A 25,937-nucleotide genomic window follows, 5' to 3' on the forward strand; every position below is an offset into this window, starting at 1 on the left:
GGATGGCACATCAGTGTAAAAAGTGGCAAGAAGGTTTGCTGTGTCAGCACAGTGTCCAGAGCATGGAGGAGATAGGTGTAGGAAACATCACCTTCTTTTAAGCCATCAAGATGCAAAACATGTGATAGGTTTAAGCCGTGTAGATGATAGACCTTTGACACCTACCTTTGACATTATGACTATGTTTTATGCCCTTACATTTACTCTTGTAATTATTAAAATATGCAGGCATATACTTCTCATTATGTATCAGTACTCAACCCTTTACAAAATATATGTACCAAATATTTCACTTATATTTGTTAATTAAGGTACTTTAATTACTTCCTTTTTTGTTTGAGACAGACATCTCCCCCTCAGGAGGTGCAGGCAAGAAACAAAGAGGCTTGGTCATGTGACCATTAAGGCTAGTTACATGAAATTGATACAGTTTACTGGAGAGAGTCTCTTATCTTATCTCTCATTTTAAAGCTTGCATTAGCTGCTCAAAGCCAAAACAACATTTTTAGAGCTTGCAGAAGTTGAAACAAATGATCGGCAACAAATGTTGCCGGTGGGATTAAACGGGTTAATATCCATACATAATATTCACTATTTGAATAAAATAGCTATATTTCTAAAATAGCTATCCAATTTCTTTGAAATGTTGGTAGAAAAAACATCGGAGCTCTCTTGGAGCTCTACTCAGAACTGCTCCATCCACACTGGGGGTAAAACAGTAAAATAAAAATACTTTTAGCAGCTAAAAGTTAACTGTAACGAGGCTAACGGCTAGCTAGCTAGCTAACCACCTGTAGAACTTCAGTCCAATGTTTCAAACAAAGCGAAGAGTTCATGGAGCGTCAAACACTGGCAGTACAACTACAAGTGTAAAACAAGAAACCACGTAATGAAATGCTTAGTTTGTTTCTAAAGAGAAACTCACCTTAACTGTTTAGGTGTGCTAGCATCTAGCCAGGCTATGGTATCCAGGGGAAACATTGTAGTTGCTACGGTGAGGTGCGATATCGCGAGAGTTGCCTGGACTGTCAGCGGTGTTTTTTCATAGTGGGGCATTTTTCTCCCCTGATTTGGAGAGATGTATCAAAATTAAATAGGTTATGAGTATATTATAATACAGTTTAACACAATTTAGCGAAGTCCAGTCCAGTTTGTTATCTTTAAAGAAACATAATGAATTTTGATCTGGTTTAATGTCGGGGGAGGGACAGACTTCAGATGTGAACTCTCAGGAAAGCATTAATACAGCCCACAGTAATGCCCCAACCTCCACTCCCACCCGGGCTCTGCTCAGAAGTGTGCGCAGCCTTTGCAGACCTCGAGAAAAGCGCAAAGGGAACGCCATGGAATGTTGTCTCCTGTAACAATGTAACAAACTTTAACTTTCTACACTTTGGCGAGCAGCCTGCCAAACCCAGCTGGACTACAGGGAACACGTCACTTGCTTGTGAACTTTTTTCTGGACTAGCTGACCTGTAAGAGAAATCATGGCAAAGGTTTCCAGAGTACGCACGGCCGTTTTGGCACTATTGCTTTGCGCACAGGCCGGTTTTGGCTTTTCCGTCGCCGGGCAGCAGGAGAGCACCTGCGAGGCCAACGGCAGCTTATACTACGTGGGGGAATGGTATTTTCTGGACTCTGATCACTGCACCCAGTGCGAGTGCACCGTTGAGGGCTCAGCGTGCGCCCGCACTGAGTGCACCTCTCTCCCAGCGGCGTGCATTCATGTCAGCCACTACCCCACCGACTGCTGCCCCAGGTGCGAGAAGATCGGGTGTGAGTACCGAGGGGTGGTGTACGAGCTGGGGCAGAACTTCCAGGTAAGTCTCGGACAGGTGAACTTCGCTGTTACTCTCACGGGTAGTGCATGAACAGGATGCTCTTATAAGGGCATTCAAGCTTAAATTGACAATTTATAAATGTATCCTACAGAATGTTTTTATAAGACAAGAATGTACACTTATAGGATTGTCTCCATTTTTTGCGCAATGTTGGCTCTTACTAGTATATTTCCAATCTCACTGTCAAGTCAGTACCTGGATGATATCCAACAGGTCAATATTAGACAAGAACATTTTAAAAAAGCATAACTACAGCATATAGAATACTCTCCAGCATGAATAACTTGCAGCAGACCCACATGTGCATGGCAGGATTCTCAAACAAAACTGAGCACCCTCTCAGCACATTCTGTGTGTAAACCTTGGGACTTTTGTTCAGTTTCATGCAGGTTCCACCTCCATCTGCAGCTTTATTCTTTAAAATTAGAATTGCAAATACTCGGGAGAATATTCTTTTTAAGATTGAACTCCCCCTGTGTGCTACCAGTAAATCAGGACAAGTTCTGTTATATGTTCAAGACTGCGTTTCAATCCAAAACCCTGAACCGCACCATGGTATGTTGGTAGCGGCTAAATTGAGGTAAAGGGCGCCCCCTGTTGATGATGGCATTAGGAGGGATCAGCATGATGTTGGTCAGAATGTCATGGTTTATGATGAGCCATACAGAGTCTGAATGTTTGTGTGTGTTTTCCAGCCGTCAGAATGTGAGCAGTGCACCTGTGACAGTGATGGTATCGCCCGCTGTCTAGTTGCAGATTGTGCCCCTCCACCATGTGTCAACCCTGTCTACCAGCCGGGGAAATGCTGCCCTGAATGCAAGGAGGGTATGTAGAAAAAATAAAGTGTGTGCAAGAGAGATTTTTTTAAATGTAATGCAGATAATTGTTCTGCTGATGATCCTTTGCATGGATGCATGCTTGTACAGTGACTGCTTCTCTCTTACACTTACGGCTCTTTCCTCCTCCCAGGTCCTAACTGCTATGTTGATGCATCACGGGGTCAAGTGATTCCTGCAGGAGAGCCCATCTGGGTTGACTCGTGCACTAAGTGCCGCTGTCATGATGGCCAGGACGCTGGCTACTGGGAGGGAAACCGTCTCGCCACCTGTTCCCGCCTCAAAAACTGTAAACCTGAGCAGCCGTCTGCCCAGCAAAACTGATTCAGAGGACCGGCTGTCACCTTTAAAATACTGCATATCCTTTGACGGCTGATCAGCTGTGCGCCTCCAGTTTCTAAGAACATGCTGTACCGTCCTGCTTGGTACCTATAATAATGACAGACAACCAAATGTAAAGATCAAGTAAGAGATTAAGAAATCTGTGATGAGCTGCTATGATTCAGCCAACATTTTACAGTAAAGAATTTTAGTTTCAGTGCCTGAAAACAAAGCAAATACTAAAAGTAGGTCAAGAAAAGTAAGATTAAACTCCCTTGATTTAAGATGTATGCTTTACTTGGACTACAAGTGCACTCATCTGTTGCTTAGAATATCAGCAGAATCCATAATCAAAGAAACTCAGAGGAACGAGAGAAAAAAGATAAAAAGTAACCTGACTTCATATATTTGACTTTATTTTATTTAATCTCATTTTCAGTAGTGTTTTTTTTTAAAGGTTGATCAGATCAGTGTGTAGAGGGAGTAGTGGGCTCTATATCCTTAGTTACCCAGGATTTATTTTAAGCAGCATAACAAAGCCAATGAGATTATTGGATGATAAGAGATTATAATTGACCTGTCACCAGTTGATGCAGTGCGCAGCTGGGATGCAATTTAGACTAGCTGAGCAGAGCAATAAACTGTTTTGTAGCTGTTCTATAAGTCCTGTTGTTCAGTTTGCGTGCTAATTGAAATGTTATGTATGAGGGTACAGTCTAACATGACTGTACAGTAGCTGTAGACACGGGCAGTATTTGAAAACAGGGTTTCATTAGCGTTGTTTGTGCATGTACACCGTAAAACAGTCTGTAACTGTTTCAATATTTTGTATGTGTAGCCTTCCACAGGAACAACCGTCCCTGTCATTTCCACTGTCAAAGTCAAGCATGAAGTGTTATTCTCTACTTTATATGCAGCAGGTTTCAGTCATTTCTCCTTTTAAAAACACTAGCAGCTTGTTATACTATGTGTTTACATATAAGGCTGCCTCTGAATGAAGTGATGGGTCAACAGACGAGTTCTGAATCATGAAACTTGTTGAGTTAAAGGGAAAGTTCACCCCCCAAAAAATCTAATCATCACATTTAGAAATAGTATTTTCTGTTACAATGTGCAATACCTGAGTGATATTATTTTTAGGGAGGGAAAAGTTCCTACATCGACACTCACAAGACAAGAGGGTCAAACATCACACTAGGCCAAAAGTTAAATATGAATATGAATTATTTTGGGGTGGACTGTCTCTTTAAATCACTGAGCTGCAGTTGAATCATTTAAACAACAGTTAAACAACAAGATCCAATACCACTCCTGTGTTCAGTATGAATATGAAACAAGAACCTTAGATTAGCAGAAAGACAGAAACAGCTTAGAGTGGTGCTACAGCTGGTTGCCAAGCGACAGTTGGTTGTAGCTATGAAATTATCCAGAATATAACCTCATCACATTGAGGATCAACCAAATTATGTATAATTAGTAAGTTCTGATATTCATTAGTTGTCAGATTTTGCTACAATACAAAGCACAGTTGTCAAAATGTCAGACTATTCCTGCGAGTTCAGGTTCAATTGAACTGAAATAAAAGGGAACTGATATAAATGACATTCTCGTATAATCGAGAAACACAGTAATAAACACAGTGTAAGAATATTCCAAATTAAATCACATTTTCATTACAGCTTGCGGCTGTATCTGGTTTTGTCTGGAGTTGTGCCGTGTCACTTTGACTGTCCAGTTTTCAAGAATCTTTCAGAGATTTCCCTGCAGAGCTTTTCTGCAGACAGTTTGGGACCAGGGCTTCCAAAAAACAGAGCAAGAAACAGAAAATACCAGAGAGCTGTGTAGAAGAAAAAAAACTTACAGATGGAGGAGAAAAGAAGAAATAAAAGCTGTAGAAGCACAGCAGATTCCAGCAGGACCACATAATCAGCAGGTTTGTGGGTTGTCATGGCAACGGGAGGCAGGAAACAGGGTTGCCAGCTCTGCTGTTGATATTACACTAAGAAGTTCTGGATTACCTCAGTCTGCAGGTGATAATATCAACTGTACTGCTGGAGTCTTCAGTCACATGGCAAAAAAAAAAACAATACACACATAAAAACACCATCATACAATCTTTAACATCAGATTTATTGATTGTATAGAAAAAGTAGGTTTGATATGACATAATGCATTCTATATAAGATATAACATTTTCAACATTCAATGTACAAAAAAGAAAACATAGCTAGAGGTACAGTAAATTTTTAAAAACACCCACAGACCTGCTGTCAGCAGCAGAGGAGCAAAAAAATGTATCCGAAAAAAGTGCTTCAAGTACTTTCACCAGCTGAGGTGTGCTTGACAGCTGGAACAGCTTCAAAAGTCAAAAGTCCAATAAGAAACATCAAACACTACTCATGACGGTGTTATTCTGAAGTACAGGAAACATTTCAAATAGCATTTTTTTGCTGAAGGTTCTGTCGCTGTTTTTCCACCATTTTTCATCCCATAGCATCACTGTTTATACACACTGCGGCCGTTTCTCTCCTGCTTCACTTCGTTTAGTAACCAAATGTCATTAAGGGGGTAATGTTACCGTTAAAGGGACAGTCCACCATCTTTACAGCACAGTTTACTCATCAGAAACAGTGTGGGTCGTGTCCATCACCTTGGCATGATGCACAGCTCTAAATACCGCAGTGCATGAGCCCTCACTGTCATCGCCACGGAGACGTGGTGAAAGCTGCCAATCAAAGTGGCAGCCAATTCAAAACAATGTGAACTGGGGTGAAAGTTTGCAGATGGTACCAGAATCTTCAACTTCTGCCCGAAGATAGGATGTTTTTTTACCTTTAACTTTTCATCAAAGAAAGACACATAAGCTAAAGCTAAGCTAAATATTTCATTGCACTTGATGATAGGATGTATTATGTGTCACATTTGAAGTCCTGTAACAAGAAAACTCATGGCTGCTCCACTGTTTAGTACATACAGTAAACTGTAAAAAGCATCAGGGAGCTGGATAAGCAATGTGTAAGCACTGCTTTAACAAAGAAAGATGGAACTGTGGTTAAATTAGATGTCAAGTTCTACATCTCTGCTGTTGCTGCTGCAACCTATGAACACCTGTGACAAGGTAATTTAACCTGCAAGTGAATGAGTGAATGGCAGTTCTCTTTCCAGATGTCAGATGTTCTAGGGTTTTTTTAAAGTACGTTTGTCTGTCTCAGTCAGAATCATAAACCGTTAATGGTTGGAGTGCCCCTTTAATATTATGGTTATAAGTCTAAAAATCTCAGAAGTCAATGTTAATATTCTTATTAGAATCATTTCTAATCTTAAAAAAAACTCACAGACTGAAATAAAACCAAACCCCTCACCTCACATCCCTACTTTCCATCTGCATGTGCTGCACGTGGATCTATCCTACACTGTGCAGGATGTCAGCTGTAAACACTTATGAGGAGTGACTGTATTGACCTCTTCATGAAAGCTGCCTAGTGTGGACATCAGAAGAGAACTGAAAGGATTAAAATACAGAAAAAAGAGAGAGAGACGTGAAGGAGCATGTGATAAGGAAATGAAGAAGAAAAGATTTAAGTGTGGGAAAAGAGAAGAGAAAATAAAGATACAGCAAGTGGCAGAGAATCAGAGACACAAAGGGAGGTCCTGTCGATATCTATTGATGGACGAAGCACTCTTGTGAGGCACAGCTGTGCCTGAAGTGGGTCCACCACAAAGCACAACAGTGTGCTATTGACAAATACAGCCAGACTGGCAGAAGGAGAAAGGCAATGAAAGGGGAGATAATGCAACAACGTGGACTGTGTGTGTGTGTGTGTGTGTAGGAGCAATCGTACCTTCCAACAGGCTCAAGGCAAAGATAACAGAGAGCCAAACAGATGGGAACATTTTTTTGCCTGAAGGCTGACTAAAGCGGAGATCGACAAAGCACAGTTTTCACCCCAAATTGTTCAAACAGGGTTTTACACAAACCTCCTATTTGGTTCAGGATTCCTCTTTATGCATTGAAACAAGTGTACATGTTCATTTCAGTGTTTCTCATCTTAATATGCACATTTTCACCAATTAATTTTACCCCAAAGGAAAGACCTCACAATTAAATCTAACCTTAGTACTGATAACTTCTGAAGGCATCAGTTTGGCATTTAGGTGTAAACAGTTACATCGTCAACATGACAGATAAGGAAACATAAAACAAAGGATAAGAGTGATGTGTTCACGCACAGAGCAGGAAGCGGCTTCAGTCTCCTGATGGAAGAAATCCTGACACCATGTTCAGACTGCTTCTCTTTAAAGTCAGAAACTTTACAAAGAGTTTCAAAGTTAAAATCTAATAGAACTGCCTGATTCATTTAGCTCATGATAGAACAATGCAGGCATGACAGCTGATGATGATAAAATCTGAACTGCAGTAGAGACGTCAGTCAAATGATAACTTCTCATTACTGCCTTAAAATTCACAATTTCCACTGTCACCTTATAATTTCCTCTTTCTGGATATGAGCGGATGTATTTTTCTGGAGGATTAAAGGGAAACCATAGCAGAGAGAGAAAATGGCATATTAATGGAATTAATATAGTTTTAATGAATTGTGATATATCTTATAAAGCAGCCTTAAAAAATAACATTGAGATTGAGTTTCTGTGAAAGTTAGAACCATATGTAGCCACATTGCTCTTTTTTCTTGGTAAATATATACTGACAGCTGACAGTTCTGATGATTGTGCCCTCTGTATGTTCACAAAAATACATTTTGATAATTTCAAGGTCAAGGTTTTGTAATTGCAAAATGTATTTTTGCAATAATGAACAATAAACGTCATCAAATAATAAAACAATAAGACCATAAACCTGAACTATAATTCCTCTTTACAGGTCCAATTTGGTAAAAAATAATAAAATACCATCATCTGACACTGCTACAGCCCAGAAATCAATCATCAGACAACCTGCATGAGGTCTGCTGGGCAACATAGACAGTGTTTAAGGGAGTAGACATACACAGGTCTGTCTGTGCCAGGCACAGTCAGCTGATATCAATTTTACCTTAGAGTTTAAAAAGAAAAAAATTTCCAGAAACATAATCTCCTTTATTTATGTGCCACCGGGGGTTAAAGCATCATAACTGAGCTGTCAGCATACGTCAGGCCTGCTCTCATCTTTTCCTTGATTTCTTTCCTAATGCTGTCCACTGTATGTATTTCCATCACACTGTGTGTACAGGAGGAAACCTCTCATACCTTTAACATGTTCACTTCTCTTGCAAAACGTACACGTTTCCAAAATTTTAGTTCATATATATGTATATATATAAAAAGAGAAAGAACCAAAAGAGAGTTCTTGGGTGTTGTTGTTTCCCCAGCGCTGTTTGGAGTCTTCTGCTGTAGATGCAGGCACAATACACATTCATTAACTGATAGCAGAGGGTTTGATTGAGTAATTAGATTCAAACAGGTGACTCCCTGATGAAAACGTCATTATCAAATCGCATCAACACGATGTCTCTGATATGCAAAGCGTCTGATGGTGGTCCGTGCTCCATCGCTCTGTGTTAATATTACAGCTTTTCCGTTCTACTGGCTGTCACTGTAGTTGCTCAGAAGGGCCATCCTCCTGTGTCACCAAATGTGATATTATGTGGAGAACTTTCATCCATCCGTCTCAGTATCCTTGTAAACATCTGATTTTCTCCCCCCTCACATTGTTACAGTGTGAAGATGTGTCAGAAAAACCTCCTGAACACTGTCCAACATTTACAGAAAAGGCCAAAGTGTTACATGATATTACTCTAACCATTTACTCTCCAAACAATAGTTCCTGTCAGTGCGGATATGCCATTGGATGCCCTCCAGATTATGAAGGATTGTTAGTGGACAGATGCCAATCTGATATTCCAGCTTTGGTCCACATGTTATTCACTGATTGGTACAGTAAATGTAGGTGTGACACCTGCCACTGGTTGACTGAATAAAGTCCTCAAAAAGAGAAATACTGTATCAAGCTGAAATCTTAAAAAAACAAAACAAGTAGATGGCAAAAGAGGGTGAGAGAGACACAACGATGTGCTTGTTTTAACCTCTCTCATAGCCTTCCAAATGTCGGGCATCCTTTCTTTACAGTTCTCATCTTCATGTCATCATCACCGTCCTCTTCTAGCCCTTGAAGGGCCGAGGCGGCGGCTTGCCGATTTCCACAGAAATGTTTGTGTACAGAGGATACCGCTTGACCTGAACCAGTCTGTAGGTCAGAGAGCTGATGCCGTCCTTCTTCATTGTGTTCTTCGTGTTCTGAATTTTATTAAATCTGACAGGGGAGAGGAGGAGAGCAAGGAGGGAGAGAGAGAAAGGGGAAATGAGGGAGACAAAAGAGAAGATTACATCAAAAAGATGAAATACAAGGTACATTTTGTTTATCACACATGCATGTCAGTCAGCATGTCAATAATGGAGTGAATTTATATTGTATGAAACCTGTCAATTTTCAAACCATGCTCTACTGTAAAGCCAAGATACTGCTGCAAACATTAGGCACAACTGTGTGTATTTATTGTCTGTTAAACATATGTTTGTGTTGTTGTGTATGAAAATTACAGAAAGTGCAGCAGATCAAAGGGCAGTTTTACTCACAAAGGAAATGTAGGTCAGTGCCTGATGGTAAAAATCATTGTTTTCTGGCCTTGACAGTGATTTCTAAACTTAGAGGTCGGCTTACTCCAACATGAAATATTTATTTTATTATTTTGTGTTTCTAAAGTTTATTGTTTTTTTTTCATTTTTTTTTTCCTATTTTGTTTTCTTTTATAGGTTAAAACAACAAAAATAATAATAAAAACACATAACATTTTGCAGCACAAATATGTTTTTATCTCCTTTGCTCCCATCTGCTTTGTGGAGCAGATGCAATTTGGAATTCATTGTTTGAATATTAGGACACTGCGCATATAAAAACATGCTGGACACAGAACAATCAATCACAGAAACAGCTATCAGAAGTAGTGGGCGAGAAGAAAATGAGAAAAATGCACAGACGGCAGAAATGCAGACACATTCCCAATGTCCTTCAATGATGCAAAGAGCCTGATGGTGGTATTGATTACCGTTACCTGTAAGCAAAGAGAAGAAGAAATCATCCTGATTCGTAAAAAATAAAATAAAAAAAATAAAAGTTTACTTCACCATGCTGATGTTGACCAACAGGTGGAGCTGTGGCATTAGACTGAGCATCAGTGAACAGCATTTTCTATAATATCGGCCTAGGTTTGTCTGAGTTATACTGTAATATCCATCCTCATTGGCTGTGATTCAGCTGTTACATCAGAATCTGCTGTGATTTTAGTATTAAAGATGGAAATATATTTCACACAGTGTGTCAGTCTGCTGCTGCGGCTGAGCTTCAGTTCAGCGCGTGATGCAACCTTTGGCATAAAGTGGGATTCATAACACAAACCCTCCCATCACCCTGGTAGTAGTAACTTTTTTCAGAATGGAAATAAGGCAACAGTGTGTGAGTGTAACAATATGTGTAGAACACTTGTTTAAAAATGTCTTTTGTTTTCTTTTGGTGTACAAACAGAAAGAGAGAGTGTGTGTGTGTAAACACCCAGGCATGCACACTCACTCTTCAAAAAGAGCAGTGACGGACTGCAACAAAAGATGCCTTCTTAATGATATGCTTGAACGTACAAGTGGAGTTGACACTTCGGTCCGACATGGACCAGCGAGCCTACACATCCTTGTCAGAGCTGACTGCTGAAGATCTCTCCCTTCATTCTGCATTCGCCCTCTGTCTCCCTCAAATCACATCAAAAAGAGCTTCACTGGCATGAATGGAAGCTGGAAAACTGTTGTCAAGCATCTTTCCAATGAAGAATTTAATACAATGATAACATATAAATAGAATTACGTGTTCTCTGACTCCTATGAAGGATTGGAAGGGGAATTAGAAAGGGAGCGAAGAAAAGAAGGAAAGGAGGAGGAATGAGGGCTGCACGACAGGGAAGGAAAATGAAGGATAGATAGGCAGAGAGATAAACATATATCTGAGGGTGACAGATGGATGGGAGATATACTGATATTAAAAATGAAGCAAATGAGAACTGGGGGGTGGGGGCTAAACTCTTTGGATGAATCTATCAAACGGGGGAGATTAAACACAATAAATTAATCCCTACGTACATATAGAGCATATCAGATGCGTGCACACCCACACACACTGTAACATACTGTACAAGCCCGCCTCACTTATCTTATCTTATGTTTTAGTGAGTTAGGGGACGAGACAAAGTCAGTCCTCCTTACATATTCATTAGCCTGATTTCCTGACATCCTAACTGGGCTAATTCCACTGAGGGTCTCACAGGAAAACATTTCTTCTTTAGGATCCCAACAACAGCTTCTCAAGCTACTAAGTGGGGGTATTTGATCTAATGTCACGTTGGACATACTTAGCCTTGTAAGAGAAATAAATCTTAAAGGGGTAATAAGCTGGAAAAATACATTCATGAGCAGCCAGTTAGCTTAGCATAGCATGAGGGCAGGAAATGGGAGGAAAACAGCAGATCTAGCTGTGTCAAAAGACAAAAATCTGCCAACCTTGACTACAAACATGTGACTGAAGCGGTCAAGTACAGGACTGTGGAACAGATAGATAAACCAAGAACATACGAACCAAGAGGCGTAAGCCCCTGAACCATAACACCTGTGGAACCCAGGATCGTGAGAACATAACCATGAATATAGGACGATGGGGACAAAGGATCCTTTTATTATCAAACTCAGCAAAAACGTGAATGTTGATATATGTTCCACTTCCTCAAAGGATTTCAAAGAAGGCAAGGTAAATTAAGATGGACGTCATGGTAACAGATGTAAATCCTACGCACAATAACAATCAAATACACAAACTCCTACACACACACACCGTCTACACTGTCCCTGAATGATAACAAATGAATGGAATATTGAACAATGTTACAGAGCAACTCACTGAATTACAATGCAGGAGGCACTATTTGCCAGACAGAAATTTGTGTGTGTGTGTGTGTGTGTGTGTGTGTGTGTGTGTGTGTGTGTGTGTGTGTGCTAACTGAGACTCGTGGCTAGTGATGAATGTGCCTCTTTCTTACTTCCACTGGCCCAATATCTCATTGCTATGCCTAACCAGCGTCTCAGAGAATGAACTCCTATGTGAGCGTGCACGTTTGAGTGTGTGTTTATGCATAAATGTGTGTGTGTGTGTGTGTGTGCAGAGGAGATAGTAAACATTCATCAGACAGTCGAGACTCTTCCCTTGGTAAAAGCTGGACATTACGCAGGTACTTCAGATAAACTCTCCCAAAAGGCTCAATCATTAATCTGAATCTAAACATAAAGGCAGCCGTGCACCTGAGGACAGAAAGCAGAAACACAGGCTCAGTTTATCTGTGTAATTGAGTGGCAGGCCTCTGTGGGTAGCTACACTTTTAAAGGTATTTCTAAAACACAAATATATTTTATAGGCTGGTGTGAAGTCAAGGTTCACTTTAAGGACAATGCTACAAGAGTTTGTATACAAACCTGATGACAATAACCTAATAAATCCACCCACCAAAATATATTTAAAGCTCAAAAACATCCAATATCTTTGTGTCACCTGCTGATCCTAATGTAAGCTGGCAGCATAGTAACATGAATATAAGAAAACACTGATTTTAAACAAACCCCCCTTTTCAAACCAGTGCAGGCTCTAGAGTCTAGTAACAAAAGTGAGGTCAATACTCCTATTTGAAAATACACACTTATGACACACCATACAAAGAACCTGTAGTCAATTGAAATCCAATAACATTTAAGACTAATTAGACCGCTCACAGAGTGAATGTAAAGACAGCAGCTCCTCCATGAAGTCAGAGGACTCGGCAAGACCTGTTCTACATCATTGGAACTCTGTGGTGGGTCTGTGGTGATAGATGTTGTAGCATCCATCATAACTTCTCCTCAGCTGCTAAATTACTTGCCCGAAATATTATAAGAGCATGTTAACATTCAGCTGAAAAACTTCGTGTCTAAAGAGAGAGATACAGAGAGAAAAAGAGAGGAAGGAGAAAACTTTCCCTTTCACCCACACTGCCATGAGGTGGCCGTTCCTCCTTTCACTGAGTCTCCTGATTATTCTGAGCTGCCACGCTTTATTTGAGTCCAAACCCCCCACTTCTATTCAAAGGATCCTTTAAGCCGAAATTTCCGAGACATTATAATGAGTGTCCAGAAGGGCTGCGAAAATGAAGTTTGTGCCGTCTAATAGGCCGCTATTTTCTGCTCCTCACCACAGTTATGAATAATGTATCGACCCCAAATAAATAGCGTCCCTGTTGGTGTCACCTCTTATCGAGGAAGTTTGGTCTACGGACTAGAGAGAGATGGAAAGAGGGAGAGAGAGAGAGAGAAACCAGCAAGACGAGGAGGAAAACGAGAATTGGGTATCAATCAGACACACACGCACACGCACACACTGTGCACAGTTTCTTTCAGTCTAGTGGCTGATTTATTGATTTTGATGAAGCCAACTAGACTAGACTGACCTAGCCGGCTCCCATCTCTATTGGTGTCATTTCAGCAGGCAATTACTGAGGGATCGTTGAGTCTTTCTCACACACACACACACACACAAAACAATGATGGATGACATGTTACACAAGCCTGGTTATTTTAGACACCTTCATATTTAAGTTATTTGCTGCCATTTCACTGTAGAGATTGTTAAAGTTAAACACCGAGAGATGCTATAAGCTGTCAGACAGCTCCGTTGTTTCAGCATGGCGGTCGCAGCAGAATTTGTTTTAGTTGACACCTTTTTGGCTAATTTGTCAGTCTCTGTGAATCTTAGTATGCACAAGCTGAAATCTAATTTGTCCTCACAGACCTGCATGAGTCAATAAAAGATAATGTGAGTGCAGGATCAGGATGTTTTGTCCTATATTCATTCATTAGATCATGAGAATAATAAAACAAAACAATAACATCATCAAGAGGTGAGTTAAAAAAAAACAGAATGAGTATGGTTCTACACAAAAATCTATAAAGAATACATCAAAACCATTTCTTTAGGGGGAACAACAGCAATGGCATAGATTTGCTTTTGACATTGGTGGGGACCTAAGATTCCAACAACGGTCTTGCACTCCTTGTCTCGCATGTGTTTTGGCGCTGCCAACCAACGTAGCTACACACATGACAGCAGGGAAAGGCACAGCCAATCACATGGCCATATGTGTTACGGTAGGACCAGAGCCCTTAACCAATCAGAATCAGAATATCAAGGGCTTTGGGTAGGACCAGTGACAGGAGGATATCTATTGGTATGTTGCCAGAAAAGAATGGAGTTTAACCCTTCCTGCACCTGATGAGAATTGTTTTTTTTTCTTTTTGGGGGGGGGGGGGGGGGGGTCAAATTATTGGTGGGGGCAATTTGGTAATCGCTGGACATTGGTAGGGACACGTCACCTCTGTCCATGCTAAAACTACGCCCTTGAACAGTAGTTCAGTCAGCATGATGTTTGTAAGTGGCACAAAAAGGTAGAGAAAAGGAAAAGTCTGTGAACAGGATACATTTTGTGCCTATTCAGGGGTCTATGATTGTTTGTGATGCTTGTTTATATATAAATCTGGTTGTTTTATTAGTTGTCTTTGCTGTTTGCAAGTTATTTTGGCAGAGGTACTTTCTTATTCAGACTACCTGACTAAATTAAATCATATTTGTTTATTTGGTGTGACGTTTAGGTCTCAATTTGTTTGGCTACAGCAAACACGGTCGACATTTTTTCACTCACGACTTTCTCTCTCTCTTTTTCTTAAATCTTCTTATAAACCAATTTAGAGCCGCAACTAAAGCAGAACTCGCTCTGAACCACAGGTCACCACAGTCCTGTCAAACCACTGCAACACAAATGATGTCACAAGAGATCAAAATAATATATATATATTGGAAGCCTGAACAGTATTCACTTATATCTCCATTCTGCCCCAGCCACAGCAGCTATTGATTTTTGCGTTGTGAGCGGCATCATTGCCCGGCCTATCCACGCATGAAAACGAGGGCTCTTAGAGGAGAATAAACAGTGATAATCCACATTTAAGCAGCTTAATGTGAGGTGCTATACTCCTGGTGATTAATGTGTCTAGAAGGGCTCATCTCTGCATATTGGCTCTCATTCATCAAAACATAAAATAACACATTTATAAGGGAAGCATTTTTTCCTGCATTTGTTTGAAAAAGCAATTTAAATATGTGTAGCCAAAAAAAGAGCAACATTTGAGCCCCTGGGCTGTATCTCTGAGCAGCAATTTATTGAAAATGTTTTGTCCTTGGCATTTTAAAATCTTCCAATCTTCCTGTGACCGGAGAAGGCGAGCTGTGGTCTTCAGAAGATTGTTTTTTTATTTCTGCTTTTGCTCATTCATCTGAAACTTTTACATATGAAGTCACCAACTCATCACTGTGCTGACATCAAATTAAAATTATGCTCCTAATGCATGAATCACATTAAAGAAATGCATCTTCTCCAGCTTACAAACACCTGATTAAGACCACTATAGCTAAACTACAGAAATGAGAGCTTAACGTCTATCTGGATATTTATTTTTCTGAGTCTGAACAACACGAATCCAGATATATCCGGATAGATCTCTGGCCATATTGGCTGAAATCTGGCTCAGGTTTGAACGCAAATCCGGCTAGCGACGTGATACTTCCGGTTTATGGGAACAGTGTCCGCATCGCGTACAAAACCCGTATGTAAACAACCGTCGAACTATGACAGCTTTGCCCTGAGTTTATTTTCCACAGAGCTATAAAGGAATAAACTGCTTTTTGAACCAAAAAAAACAAAAGAACGAGCGACATGGGACAAAAAAAAAACACATGACGCATGCGTACACGCGGTGCTACCACGGCCTGAATGAACTCTGTATATTACAAGGCGCCACCTAGCAGTTTGGAGGACAACAAACAAGCCGGATTAAGCCAGATTGAGCACGGACACGACTGTGTGATTGCCAGATTAGAGTAGGGTAGAGTGAATCCAGATAGCTTTTTAGCTGGATACATTCAGGCCTATTTTCAAATCTGGCTATCAGATTTGAAAATAGGCCTGAATGTATCCAGCTAAAAAGCTATCTGGATTCAATCCTACTCTAGCTGGATTGACTTTCTCCAGTGTGAACGGGGCCTTTGTTAGAGCATCACAAAGCGTCTGGAAAACTATCCCCTACCCCGTAGTGGTGGAGGTGTTGCTTCTCCTGTCTATTCTTACCTTTCTTCCAGACCTTGTGACACGTACTCTTTTTGTTCCCCTCATCCTGTCTTTGTAAGCTTTGTCTTCCTGTCCTCTACCTGTGAACAAACCCACTACCCCCTTACCCCACCTGTATAAAAGCTGTATCTTCACACTGCTTTGGGTCGGCTTATTTTCTCAGACCCACACTCTGTGATTGTAAGTCCACCGTATACTGGTATGCCATTAAACCAACCCACTACAGCAAACTTGGAATATATTGTTGAGTGAAATTCCTCAACAAGTGTAACAACTGAGAGACTGGCCTCATTTCCCAGGAAGACGACAACAATCTGTGATATTACACCAGCAAATCCTTTGCACATTTAACTCTGGTCTAGGTCTGTCAACATCCTGCCTTCAGCAGAAACTGGGCTCATAAATCCAGTGAAGCAGTCTGTAAAGTAAGCCTCCAATAATAAACTTTTAAGGTGTTTAAAAGAGAGGATTTTTTTCCTTGCACTTGCAGTTTGTTATGAAGCAGCTCAAGAATATAGTGCAATATGAATGTGGTACAAGAAGCTGCATTGTGCCAGCAGTGATAAAAGGTAAAACATCTCTAAAACCTGCAGAACTGGACTCATTGCCGGTGGATAACATGGACGACAGTGAGAGAGGATTATTTCCTTATGCTGCTGTCCTCATGTCTGTTTAAACGAAGATGAAAAATTCAGAAAAAACACCAAAAAGAACTGTGCAGCTGTGAAACAAAAGCGGCACGATCGATTCAAATGTGAAGCCGGGGAAGGACCTCAGACAGTGATGCAGTACCTCTGCGGGTTGGGCTCATTGTGTTTGTCTCTCTCGTGCTTAATCATTCTGTAGCGGCCGATGCGAACGTCTGGCCTGGACACCTTCATCCCATTCAGAGTGATCCTGCAACATATACACATACAAATATCTATTAGAGAGAGAAAAGGAAACAATCACACAGCCAAATACCAGACAAAGACAGAGGAGGAGAGGAAGGAGCAGGAGGAGCGTTTATGATCCAATCTGTCAGGTTTCATTATTGAATTAACTGATTATTTGTACATATGAGACCAGGAAATAATAGGATGTATAGCCTAAGGTGAGAGGAATTATCTTTGCAATTAACTGGTTAATTATTTGAAAAAAAATGTCATAAAAGAGAAGAAAATGCTTTTTAGAAATATTGAAAAGCCTCGAGGACACACACACAGGAAATGATGTCACAGGTTTTCTTCAATCAAAATAAACACATTATTGGTTGATCACTATAATATATTGATATTAAATATAATAGTCTTTTTATTACAAATGTTCCTCAGGGCTTCCACATAGTGTCATGTGGCCATGTTATCATATGTGAGTTTACAAAAGCTGCGTGTAAACAACCGTCGAATTTCGACAGCTTTGCCCTGAGTTTATTTTCGACAGGGCTACAAAGGAATAAACTGCTTTTTGAAAAGGAAAAACACATGAAAGAACGAGTGACACAGGACAAAAAAAACACACGCCTGTGCACACACAGTCCTACCGCAGCCTGAACTGACTCTGTGTATTACGAGGTGCCACCTAGTGGTTTGGAGGACAACAAACAAGCCGGATTAAGCTGGATTGAGCGCAGACACGTGTGTGTGATAGCCTATCCAGTTTAAAGGCTATCCACAGTCAATCTAGCCGGATTGACTTTCTCCAGTGTAAACGGGGTCTCATCAGTGTAGTTCCTCACAGTCAGGACTCTGAAGCAGCATAACTCCCCCATTAACACGTCACACTGCAAAACAAACACATCTCCTCTGGCTGAAGAAAAATACACTAAAAGCAAAGGACACCGCCACAGGGCACTGATACCATCAAGAGCAACAAAGTGTTCCACTGTGGGAGCTGTGAACTTTAAGGACACCAGCTGGGGAAAAAAAACAGACAAAGATTTACAACGCATTCCGTTTTATACAAAGCATGGGATCAGAACTCTGAGACAGAGTGGTGATGTTGTATTACCACTAAGATTCAATACAAGGGCAAATCTGCACAGAGATTTATAACTAATGCAACAACAAATGGAGGGTAGGCAACACAAACAACACATCTGTTCTACATAAAGCCTGACTTAAACTCGGAGGTTGACAGAAGCATTGATATTCATACCTGCAACGGCATGAAGGATTGTGTATGTGCGTGCTGAATGAGCAATTACAGCGGTCTGATTCGTGCCTCCTCTTTGTCTTCAAAAGCACCCATGCCTGATATTGCTCCACAGAAAATGTTGTTCTGCTTGACATGTTCAATGTGAAGTTTTCTCTCTCTTTTGTTAGCATCCTGAATTCTGGTTTTCATGCATTGCTCTCGCCTAAATGAGTAATCAAATAGGTTGAACTCAAAAGTCTGTGGTGATAAAAGATGCCAAGGTTTCATACCAGCCCATTAACAACAGTTCATTTCTTTCCCTATAAAGTCAGCTTTAGAGTTTGATTTGATAGATGGATATTGGAACTTTGAAGAGACTCATACTTGTTTCTGCCGCTATTTGCTATTTCACATATATTCCCAGACAGTCAAATTTTAGTGAAGTAATAAATGTTTGTACTTCACAGGATGTTGATGAAGATTCTCAGTCATTAAGGTCATTTTTATTCACAAGGTTGAAGCGAGGCATCTGGACTTGTAGAGTTTTCTTGAAGATGTTTCCCTGCTCATCCAAGCATCAGTTCTGTTTGGTGGGGAAACATGGGCTATCTACCATTCCCCCTCCTGTAGTCTCATAGTCATTAACCAGTCATTAGACACACCACACCACCACATATAAACCTGTTTCCCCATCAAACAGTTAGAACTGATGAAGCTGCTTAGAGGAGCAGCGAAACATCTTCAAGAAAACTGCTCCCATGCTAAGCTAGGCTGTACTGGTTTATTAGCCTGACTCTACCTCTGCACTGCACCTTTTAATCTGCTCTTCTCCTTCAGCTCTTCCCTGAGCCCATCTCTTTATAATACCCCTCCATCTCTCCTCTCACCAGTTCTCCTCACCTTCACTTCCCTCGCTGCTTTTTGTTGCTTAGTTTCACCTTTTCTTCTCTCCTTCTCTTATCTCGCCTCTTGTCTCTACTTTCTCATCTTCTCCCCCTTCACCTTCCATTTTTCTCCTTCCCCTCTCATCTTCTTTACAGACCAGCGAAATAACCCAGAATGCGGCCCCTTTGCATCAGCCGGTGAAAGAGCCAAAACCCAAACTCCATCAAAACAACCCCGCAAATAAATTCATTGAAAAGGTAAATAACTGATTTTTGTTGCTGCTTTTTCTTTCTTTCTCTCTCTCAGCAACTTTGCTGACTTGGCACACATGCATCGATGACTGCTCTTGTGTCTATGTATGTGCACATGTGGGCAAGCAGCATTATAAGATAGAGATTTATTATTATACAAATAATGTGGAGTGTATAATGTGAGCAGAGCAGCTCTTCTCCTATCAGTGAGCTTATGTTCAAATTAATTTAAACAACAGTTATACACATAATGACTGTGTGCTGTGAAAACTTGTATGTCCCATCATAACTACTTTACCATCCTTCACGTCATTGCTGTTCTTCTGTCGCAATCACGTTGCCTTCAGCAGGCAGCCGTTCCTGCGACATAACTTCAGATAAATACACTCTATACTTATAGTTTGGCAACAACAGCTAGCCGCTAGCTGTGCTCAGGATTTTAGCAGCTTAAGAGTGAATCATTTCTTTGGCAGAGACCAAAAATTAGCAAGAAGAGTGAACATTGGACAAAAAGTGACAAAAACACATGACTGATCTGAATTTGCTGGATGTGACATCCAGCCCCTAACTCCTAATGAAATGACAACTTGATCAGCCGGACTCAAAGCATCATTTCACATCTCCAGCGTTCTCAGACATGAGATCACAGTGTGTTTGTCTGTGTAAAATGCCATCAGTGCTTTTCTGCTACACCACTGTAAGTCTGACTGGTAACGTCCCTGTCGGCATCAAAAACGCATCATAAAACACACCCTGAGAGTAGAGGATGGCTCTCCATGCCCTCATCTGTCAATATGAAACTTTGCATGATGATGAAATGGCGGCAATAACAAGAGAAGTTATTGTTCCACACGATCCTTAGTCAATTCCAGTCTGAAAGAAGATGGAGCTAAAGGAAACCTCCTCTTCGGTGGTGACCTTGTGTGTATGCATGTGTGTGTGTGTGTGTGCAGTAATGAGCCCTGTACTAATCAACTAGCTTCTTTTTATTCAGCTTCGAGTTGTGTCCTTGACCGAAACAAAACTTCAGCTGGTGCGCACACACACACACACCACACAACTATCTGCATGGCTGTGACAGGCAGGCGGACACACAGTGTGACATTACGGTGTGAATATTATGTAAGAAGGAACAGGACGGTGAGGATACAGCGGAGCTGTGGGATGAAAGGCTTCAGCGTCCCCTGTGTGATGTATATAATCCAGAGACGACACGTTCGACAGCCTCCTCCACTGAAAACAGTAGGTGGGAGACTGCTGTGAAATTCCCCACTGTGGGGGACCTAAAAGACTTTTTTTGGAGAGTCAAGTGATAACGACTAAGAGCAGTCAGATAAAAAAGGAGACCAAAGTAGACCACAGTGTTTTTCAAAGGCTGTTTTTTTTTTTAAAGTTGACAACTTTATGATGGATTCATAAAACTCCAACATATCAAAGCCAACAATCAAGTCCTGGGCCTATTGTTGCTCACAGCAGTCTGAAAAATAGATTCCCCTCATCTGAGCACATAAATTTATGCTCCTTTTGCCGGTCAAACACACCATCTTCTCTGTGTTGCAGTAATTTCTGTATAAGTAACTCCAACGAGGCGCCCCTGGCTTCAGCAGCCATTGTCACAAATATGCACAGTAAACTGAAAGACGCACCAACACAGACACCCCACCTCTATCACCACAGAGGGAGGCAGACATCAAATATACATCCTCCTGATAGGCTCTACATGGATCTGATATCATGTATAAATCTAGCATAGAACAGCAGAAGGCCATGACAGGACTGCAGGTGCCCGGTTTACACTGTGCGATTTTTTTCTTATTAGACTATTGCATGACACACTGTGCGACGTGAATCTAATAAACTTTGGTACAACGTCAAGTTTGATGCGTGCACATTGTACGATGACCATTTACTGAATTGCAGGCATTCACAGGTTACGACATACATCAACATGTGAGGAGGAGGAGGATGTGGACGCAGAGTGACAGGTCATAGTAGCTGTCACACTGTGAGACAGTCATTCTAAATTTCTGACACCGCTAGAATTTTATCTCAGCTTGTCTTTGGTCGCAAGGCGCTGACAACGGCCGTCGTGGAATCTGTCTCACAGTGCGACGTAAGACCACCGATTTAGAGCCATGACCAAAGATATCTCCACGACTCTCCTATGATGCTAGTCTTTCGTCTGCGACAGCCCAAAAGAGAAGGAGGGTATTGTTTCCAACCATGAGCATTTACATTATTTACAGTGTGGTATGATAATGCTGGATCTACCAAAAAGTCACACCAGAGAGTAAGACTTTACTGCAAGTCCTGCTACACGCATTTACCTGCGTTAACATGGTGTGACTCTGAAGCAGCGCTGAAAAGATTCTAAGTGTTATAAATGGCTCCATATAAGCTGAGCTACAGTGGGACTCCTGCAGCGAATCCATTAAACAGTACAGTTCTCTTAACTAAGCGAGGTGCCACTTGAAAAGCTCTGAATTTTCTGGACTGTCCAGCATTTCTCTCGCCTTAAGAGGAAAGATATCTGCCCACTAATGTGATCTATCATGAAAGGTTTCATTTGTAGCCTGACGAAATCTGGACTATGGACAGGACACACACACACACAGGCCTATTGGGTTGGATTAATCAGGAATTTTCTGCAGCTCTCTCCTCTTCTATTCCCACCAGTAGATTTAATTGCATTAGAGCAATGGAGTGGAGGAGAATTGGGAGCTAAGTCTGATGTCCTGCCTCAGTTCCCTTCTCCCTGCAGAAATGAGATGGGAGAGGAAGAGGCGGAGTGGGTGGTGTTGATGATGGTTGGGAGATGCACAGCAGAGAGAGAGAGAGAGAGAGAAGTAATAGAAAAGTGAGGAGTGTGGGTGTGAACGGGAGAAAGAGAGATTTTTCTCTCAGCAGCAACACATCTCAGAGAGAGTTTCATTAACAAATACATGCAACATAATGATTAATGTATACTTTTTATGTGTTGCAGTTAAATCAAAATAATCATTTACTTGCATCCATAGCATCGTCTAATCGTGGAGTATTTACCCCTGTGTCTGCAGAAACAGAGTTTCCTTTCTCTTCTTTAAATAATCCATCCTCACTTTCACATTATTTCTGCATACAGGTCTAATCTTATATATAATAAAAAGGTGCATAAGCTGCATTTTGGTGCGTTTCTGCTCTGATGCTTCTTTGCATGTGTATTTCTTGTACCGGCAGCTGCTGACTGTGGTTATTCTGTCCGCCCGGTGCTTCATTTCTCTCCCTCCCTCCTTACAGTTGCTTCTTATTTCCTTTCTTTTTTCCATCCCTCTGTATACCTGCAGGTTCTGTTGGCACATCCCTCATGTTTTTCCTCATGCATTTCAACTCGGTGCTGAAGAAATAAGAGTCGTCTGTGTCTTTTTTTTTTTTAAAGCCCCCCAAAAAATAACTAGACTTGGCTGGTATAAGGTCGTGGTACGCATCTTGGATCAGGGGTTATGTTGCACAGCAGCAAAAGAGCTGTATAGGAGCCTTAGTTTGTTTTTGTTGGTTTTAGTAAGTAAGACAAATATACATTTCTCTAGAAGACACAAAGATGCCATCAAAAATGTGTAAACAGACAAGCTGCTTGTGTCACAGGTGAGAGAACATAGACCTACACTGTATACAAGTCTATTCATGCAGCACATCAGTGCCTGCGTTTGTAGAAAGTGCAGGCTCCAAAGGAGTTTTCCCAGTTATTGTAGTGTTACTTGGCTGTTTAATGTCACAATCAAAAAGGTTCATGTTACACCCACCAGTTTTAATTAAGTATTGGTCCTGAGAAATCAATGGCATTGATGGAAAAAGAGACTTGGTAGAAGAGAAGTCTGTCTGGACTGTGGTGCATAAAAAATAACCCTCATGTGTGTTTGGTGCAGTTTTCTTTAACACTGTAACAAGTCAAGATCAACAGATAAATAAATGTCACAGGGATGGGGGGATTCCACCTACTTCAAAAACAACACCACATGACCAGAAGGACGCCATGTGATGGTTAATGTAATCTGTCCAGAGGGCTGGCAAAAAAAGTAAAACCAGCAAGAAGAGGCTGCACTTTACTCATGACCACAGGAGCGGGGCAGATATGTAAACGCCATTATTTCATTGGCCTTGTAAAACTGACGTCTTCAAGCATTTTCTAAACCATAAAGGTCCAACTTCACTTTATAAATAGAAAGAGTGAATTTGATTTACTACAATTTCCCACCTAACAATTCTCTTCACAAGACCTAATCTGCTGCTAATTCTCCTGAAACTGATGTATCTTCGCCTATACAGCTGCTCACATGGTCATATTTTACTACTATACTATAATACTGGTGCTGCTTTTTGAATCAAATCACACTCTGAATGCTTTGTACAGAAAGAAATGAGCGCTCTATGCTGATACTACTCCCGCGAGGCTCTGAGGTCTACCTCAGTTATGCTGCTGATGTGTGTATAATATTCAGGTCGGCATTAATGATATAACTCCCATGTTTTTTTATACTTGTGGTCCTGGGGAATGGGACTTCTGAGTGTTTGCATCAACACTAAGAATTCAACAACAATGCTGATGCTGTAAGGAGCACCACCTTCATGCTTCATCAGCATTTTAAATGACACGTCTGACAGCGCGAGACTGCACAGGACGCTCTTCATTGAAATATCCATCCACCGACCAGCTGACCTCACCTCTTCTTGGCCATTTATGCTGCACATTCATTCACACTCAGGGCGGTTTCCCCTTCCTCACCTCATCTTCACCCTGCATCGATTCAGCTCATGGATCTAGCAGGTGCGCTCTACTGTGTCGTGTTAGCTGCTGTACTCAGAGTACCATAAGGAAAATGTGCCTGCTTGCTCTTTGTATACCCAAAGGGACTTGTTTGTTGTGCCGGGCCATGTGCACACTTGCTTTTATTCATATTCACAAGAAGCAAATAAAACAGAATGATCAAACCAGAGAGAAAAAATGACACCTAGTGTGTATTATTAATGGATGCTTATTATACCTTGAAGTTCAGTGCCAACTGCAAACATCCCTGAATAAGGGCAAAGTTTCTTTTAAATGTGCTTTTCCTTTATTTGAACATGACTGAATTACCACTTAGTACTATGACATGGTTGAGTTAAAAGAATTGTGAATATGATCCAGAGCTAGAAAAAGCATGTAACCGAAAGAAAGAAAACAGCTTTTAAAAACCAAGAAAAAAGTAACTTTAACTCTTTCCCATCAGATTAGAAACAGATCAAAACAGCTTTTGAAGAGACATCACAGACGTGTGGAAAGCCACTGAGGGATGACGGATCTGTGAATTACAAACACTCTGACTCTCCCATGGTGCTTAAAACAGATTACTTATCATAAGCAATATGACCATGCTTAAAGGACAACCTAGTGTTAGCTTGCTAGCTATATAAATAAAGCAATTGTTTTATATAATATAAATATAAAAAAGTGTTTAATGGCACCTGATTTTCATTGACTTTACAGACTGACCCTTTTCATATAAGATTTTACATTTCATTGCCTGCAGTGTAGCTATATTACAGCTAACTAGCTTAAAAGATATCACAAAATAACACATTATGTATGTTAATGCCACACTGTTTATATTACCATTCTTTTTTGTACTATGGGTATTAATACTAAATATACTATAGTTCCTTTAGGTAGCTATCGAACAGCAGTCTCCAGGTTTGAGCAATAAAGCCTGTGTAGGCCTACAAGTGTTAAAAACTGCAGTTCAGCCTGTGGCCTCTGGGGGCAACAGAGACTCAAAGCGCTCATTAGAAACCTATGGATGACGCTGAAGATGCTTTTCCCACAGTTATATACAGTGAGTAATACCACACTCCTGCTTCCCAGTGTTGCATATGTTTTAATGAATAAATAAATCAGGGGGATGGATAAAAGGTTTACAGATGATCATTTTAAATACTTTACTACATTAGCTGCCCTGACCTGCAGGTTGAGACGTGCCTATAACTTAGAGATGTGCCTGAACTTGTCAAAGGCTTCTTAAAGTGTTGAGCTAAAAATATCTCCTAACAGCATTGTCAAGGCTTCACAGAAACACGTGTGGTCCCTGTGCACGATGCTGGCTCAGGCTCAGTTGAAAGCCACTGCTGGGAGGTTTACGGAGAGGAAGTGGGAAAGGGCAAGGAAAATAGAGAGGGAGTATGGGAAGACTTGAGTGTATGGGGGGTGAAGGCTGGTCTGGCTTTAAAAGCCCTTGGGACAGGAACAGTCTTTGCCCAAGGCTACTGCCGTGTGTTCAGAGAGGGAGAGAGAGGATGGCGAGAAAAGCGAGCCCTCCCATCTCTCTCTCTTCTTCTCTCTTTGTAATATCCACCAACTTTTAGACAGGGGTGGGATGGGGGCAA

General features: G+C 41.0%; 2 protein-coding genes across 3 annotated transcripts in view; one reads left to right on the plus strand and one right to left on the minus strand.

Annotated features, from left to right (window-relative positions):
• The first annotated feature begins 1,293 nt into the window (after positions 1-1,293).
• Positions 1,294-4,676, plus strand: LOC114449856 (von Willebrand factor C domain-containing protein 2-like). Its single transcript, XM_028427696.1, has 3 exons — positions 1,294-1,820; positions 2,537-2,666; positions 2,811-4,676. The coding sequence occupies exons 1-3, from the start codon at positions 1,488-1,490 to the stop codon at positions 2,999-3,001; spliced, it is 654 nt and encodes a 217-aa protein (XP_028283497.1). The 5' UTR covers positions 1,294-1,487; the 3' UTR covers positions 3,002-4,676.
• An 802-nt stretch (positions 4,677-5,478) lies between these two features.
• b4galt2 (UDP-Gal:betaGlcNAc beta 1,4- galactosyltransferase, polypeptide 2) overlaps positions 5,479-25,937 on the minus strand; it is a 120,105-nt gene continuing 99,646 nt past the window's right edge. Inside the window, exons 6-7 of one of the 2 annotated variants that reach the window (XM_028428318.1) lie at positions 17,086-17,190; positions 5,479-9,308 (exon numbers count right to left, since the gene is read on the minus strand). In XM_028428318.1, coding sequence (XP_028284119.1) covers positions 9,158-9,308; positions 17,086-17,190 — 256 coding nt within the window. In that variant the 3' untranslated portion in view covers positions 5,479-9,157. The remainder of the gene's footprint in view (positions 9,309-17,085; positions 17,191-25,937) is intronic. The other variant, XM_028428317.1, reaches the window with a different exon arrangement.

The sequence above is a fragment of the Parambassis ranga genome, chromosome 17 (assembly GCF_900634625.1).
Source record: "Parambassis ranga chromosome 17, fParRan2.1, whole genome shotgun sequence".
Taxonomy (NCBI): domain Eukaryota; kingdom Metazoa; phylum Chordata; class Actinopteri; family Ambassidae; genus Parambassis; species Parambassis ranga.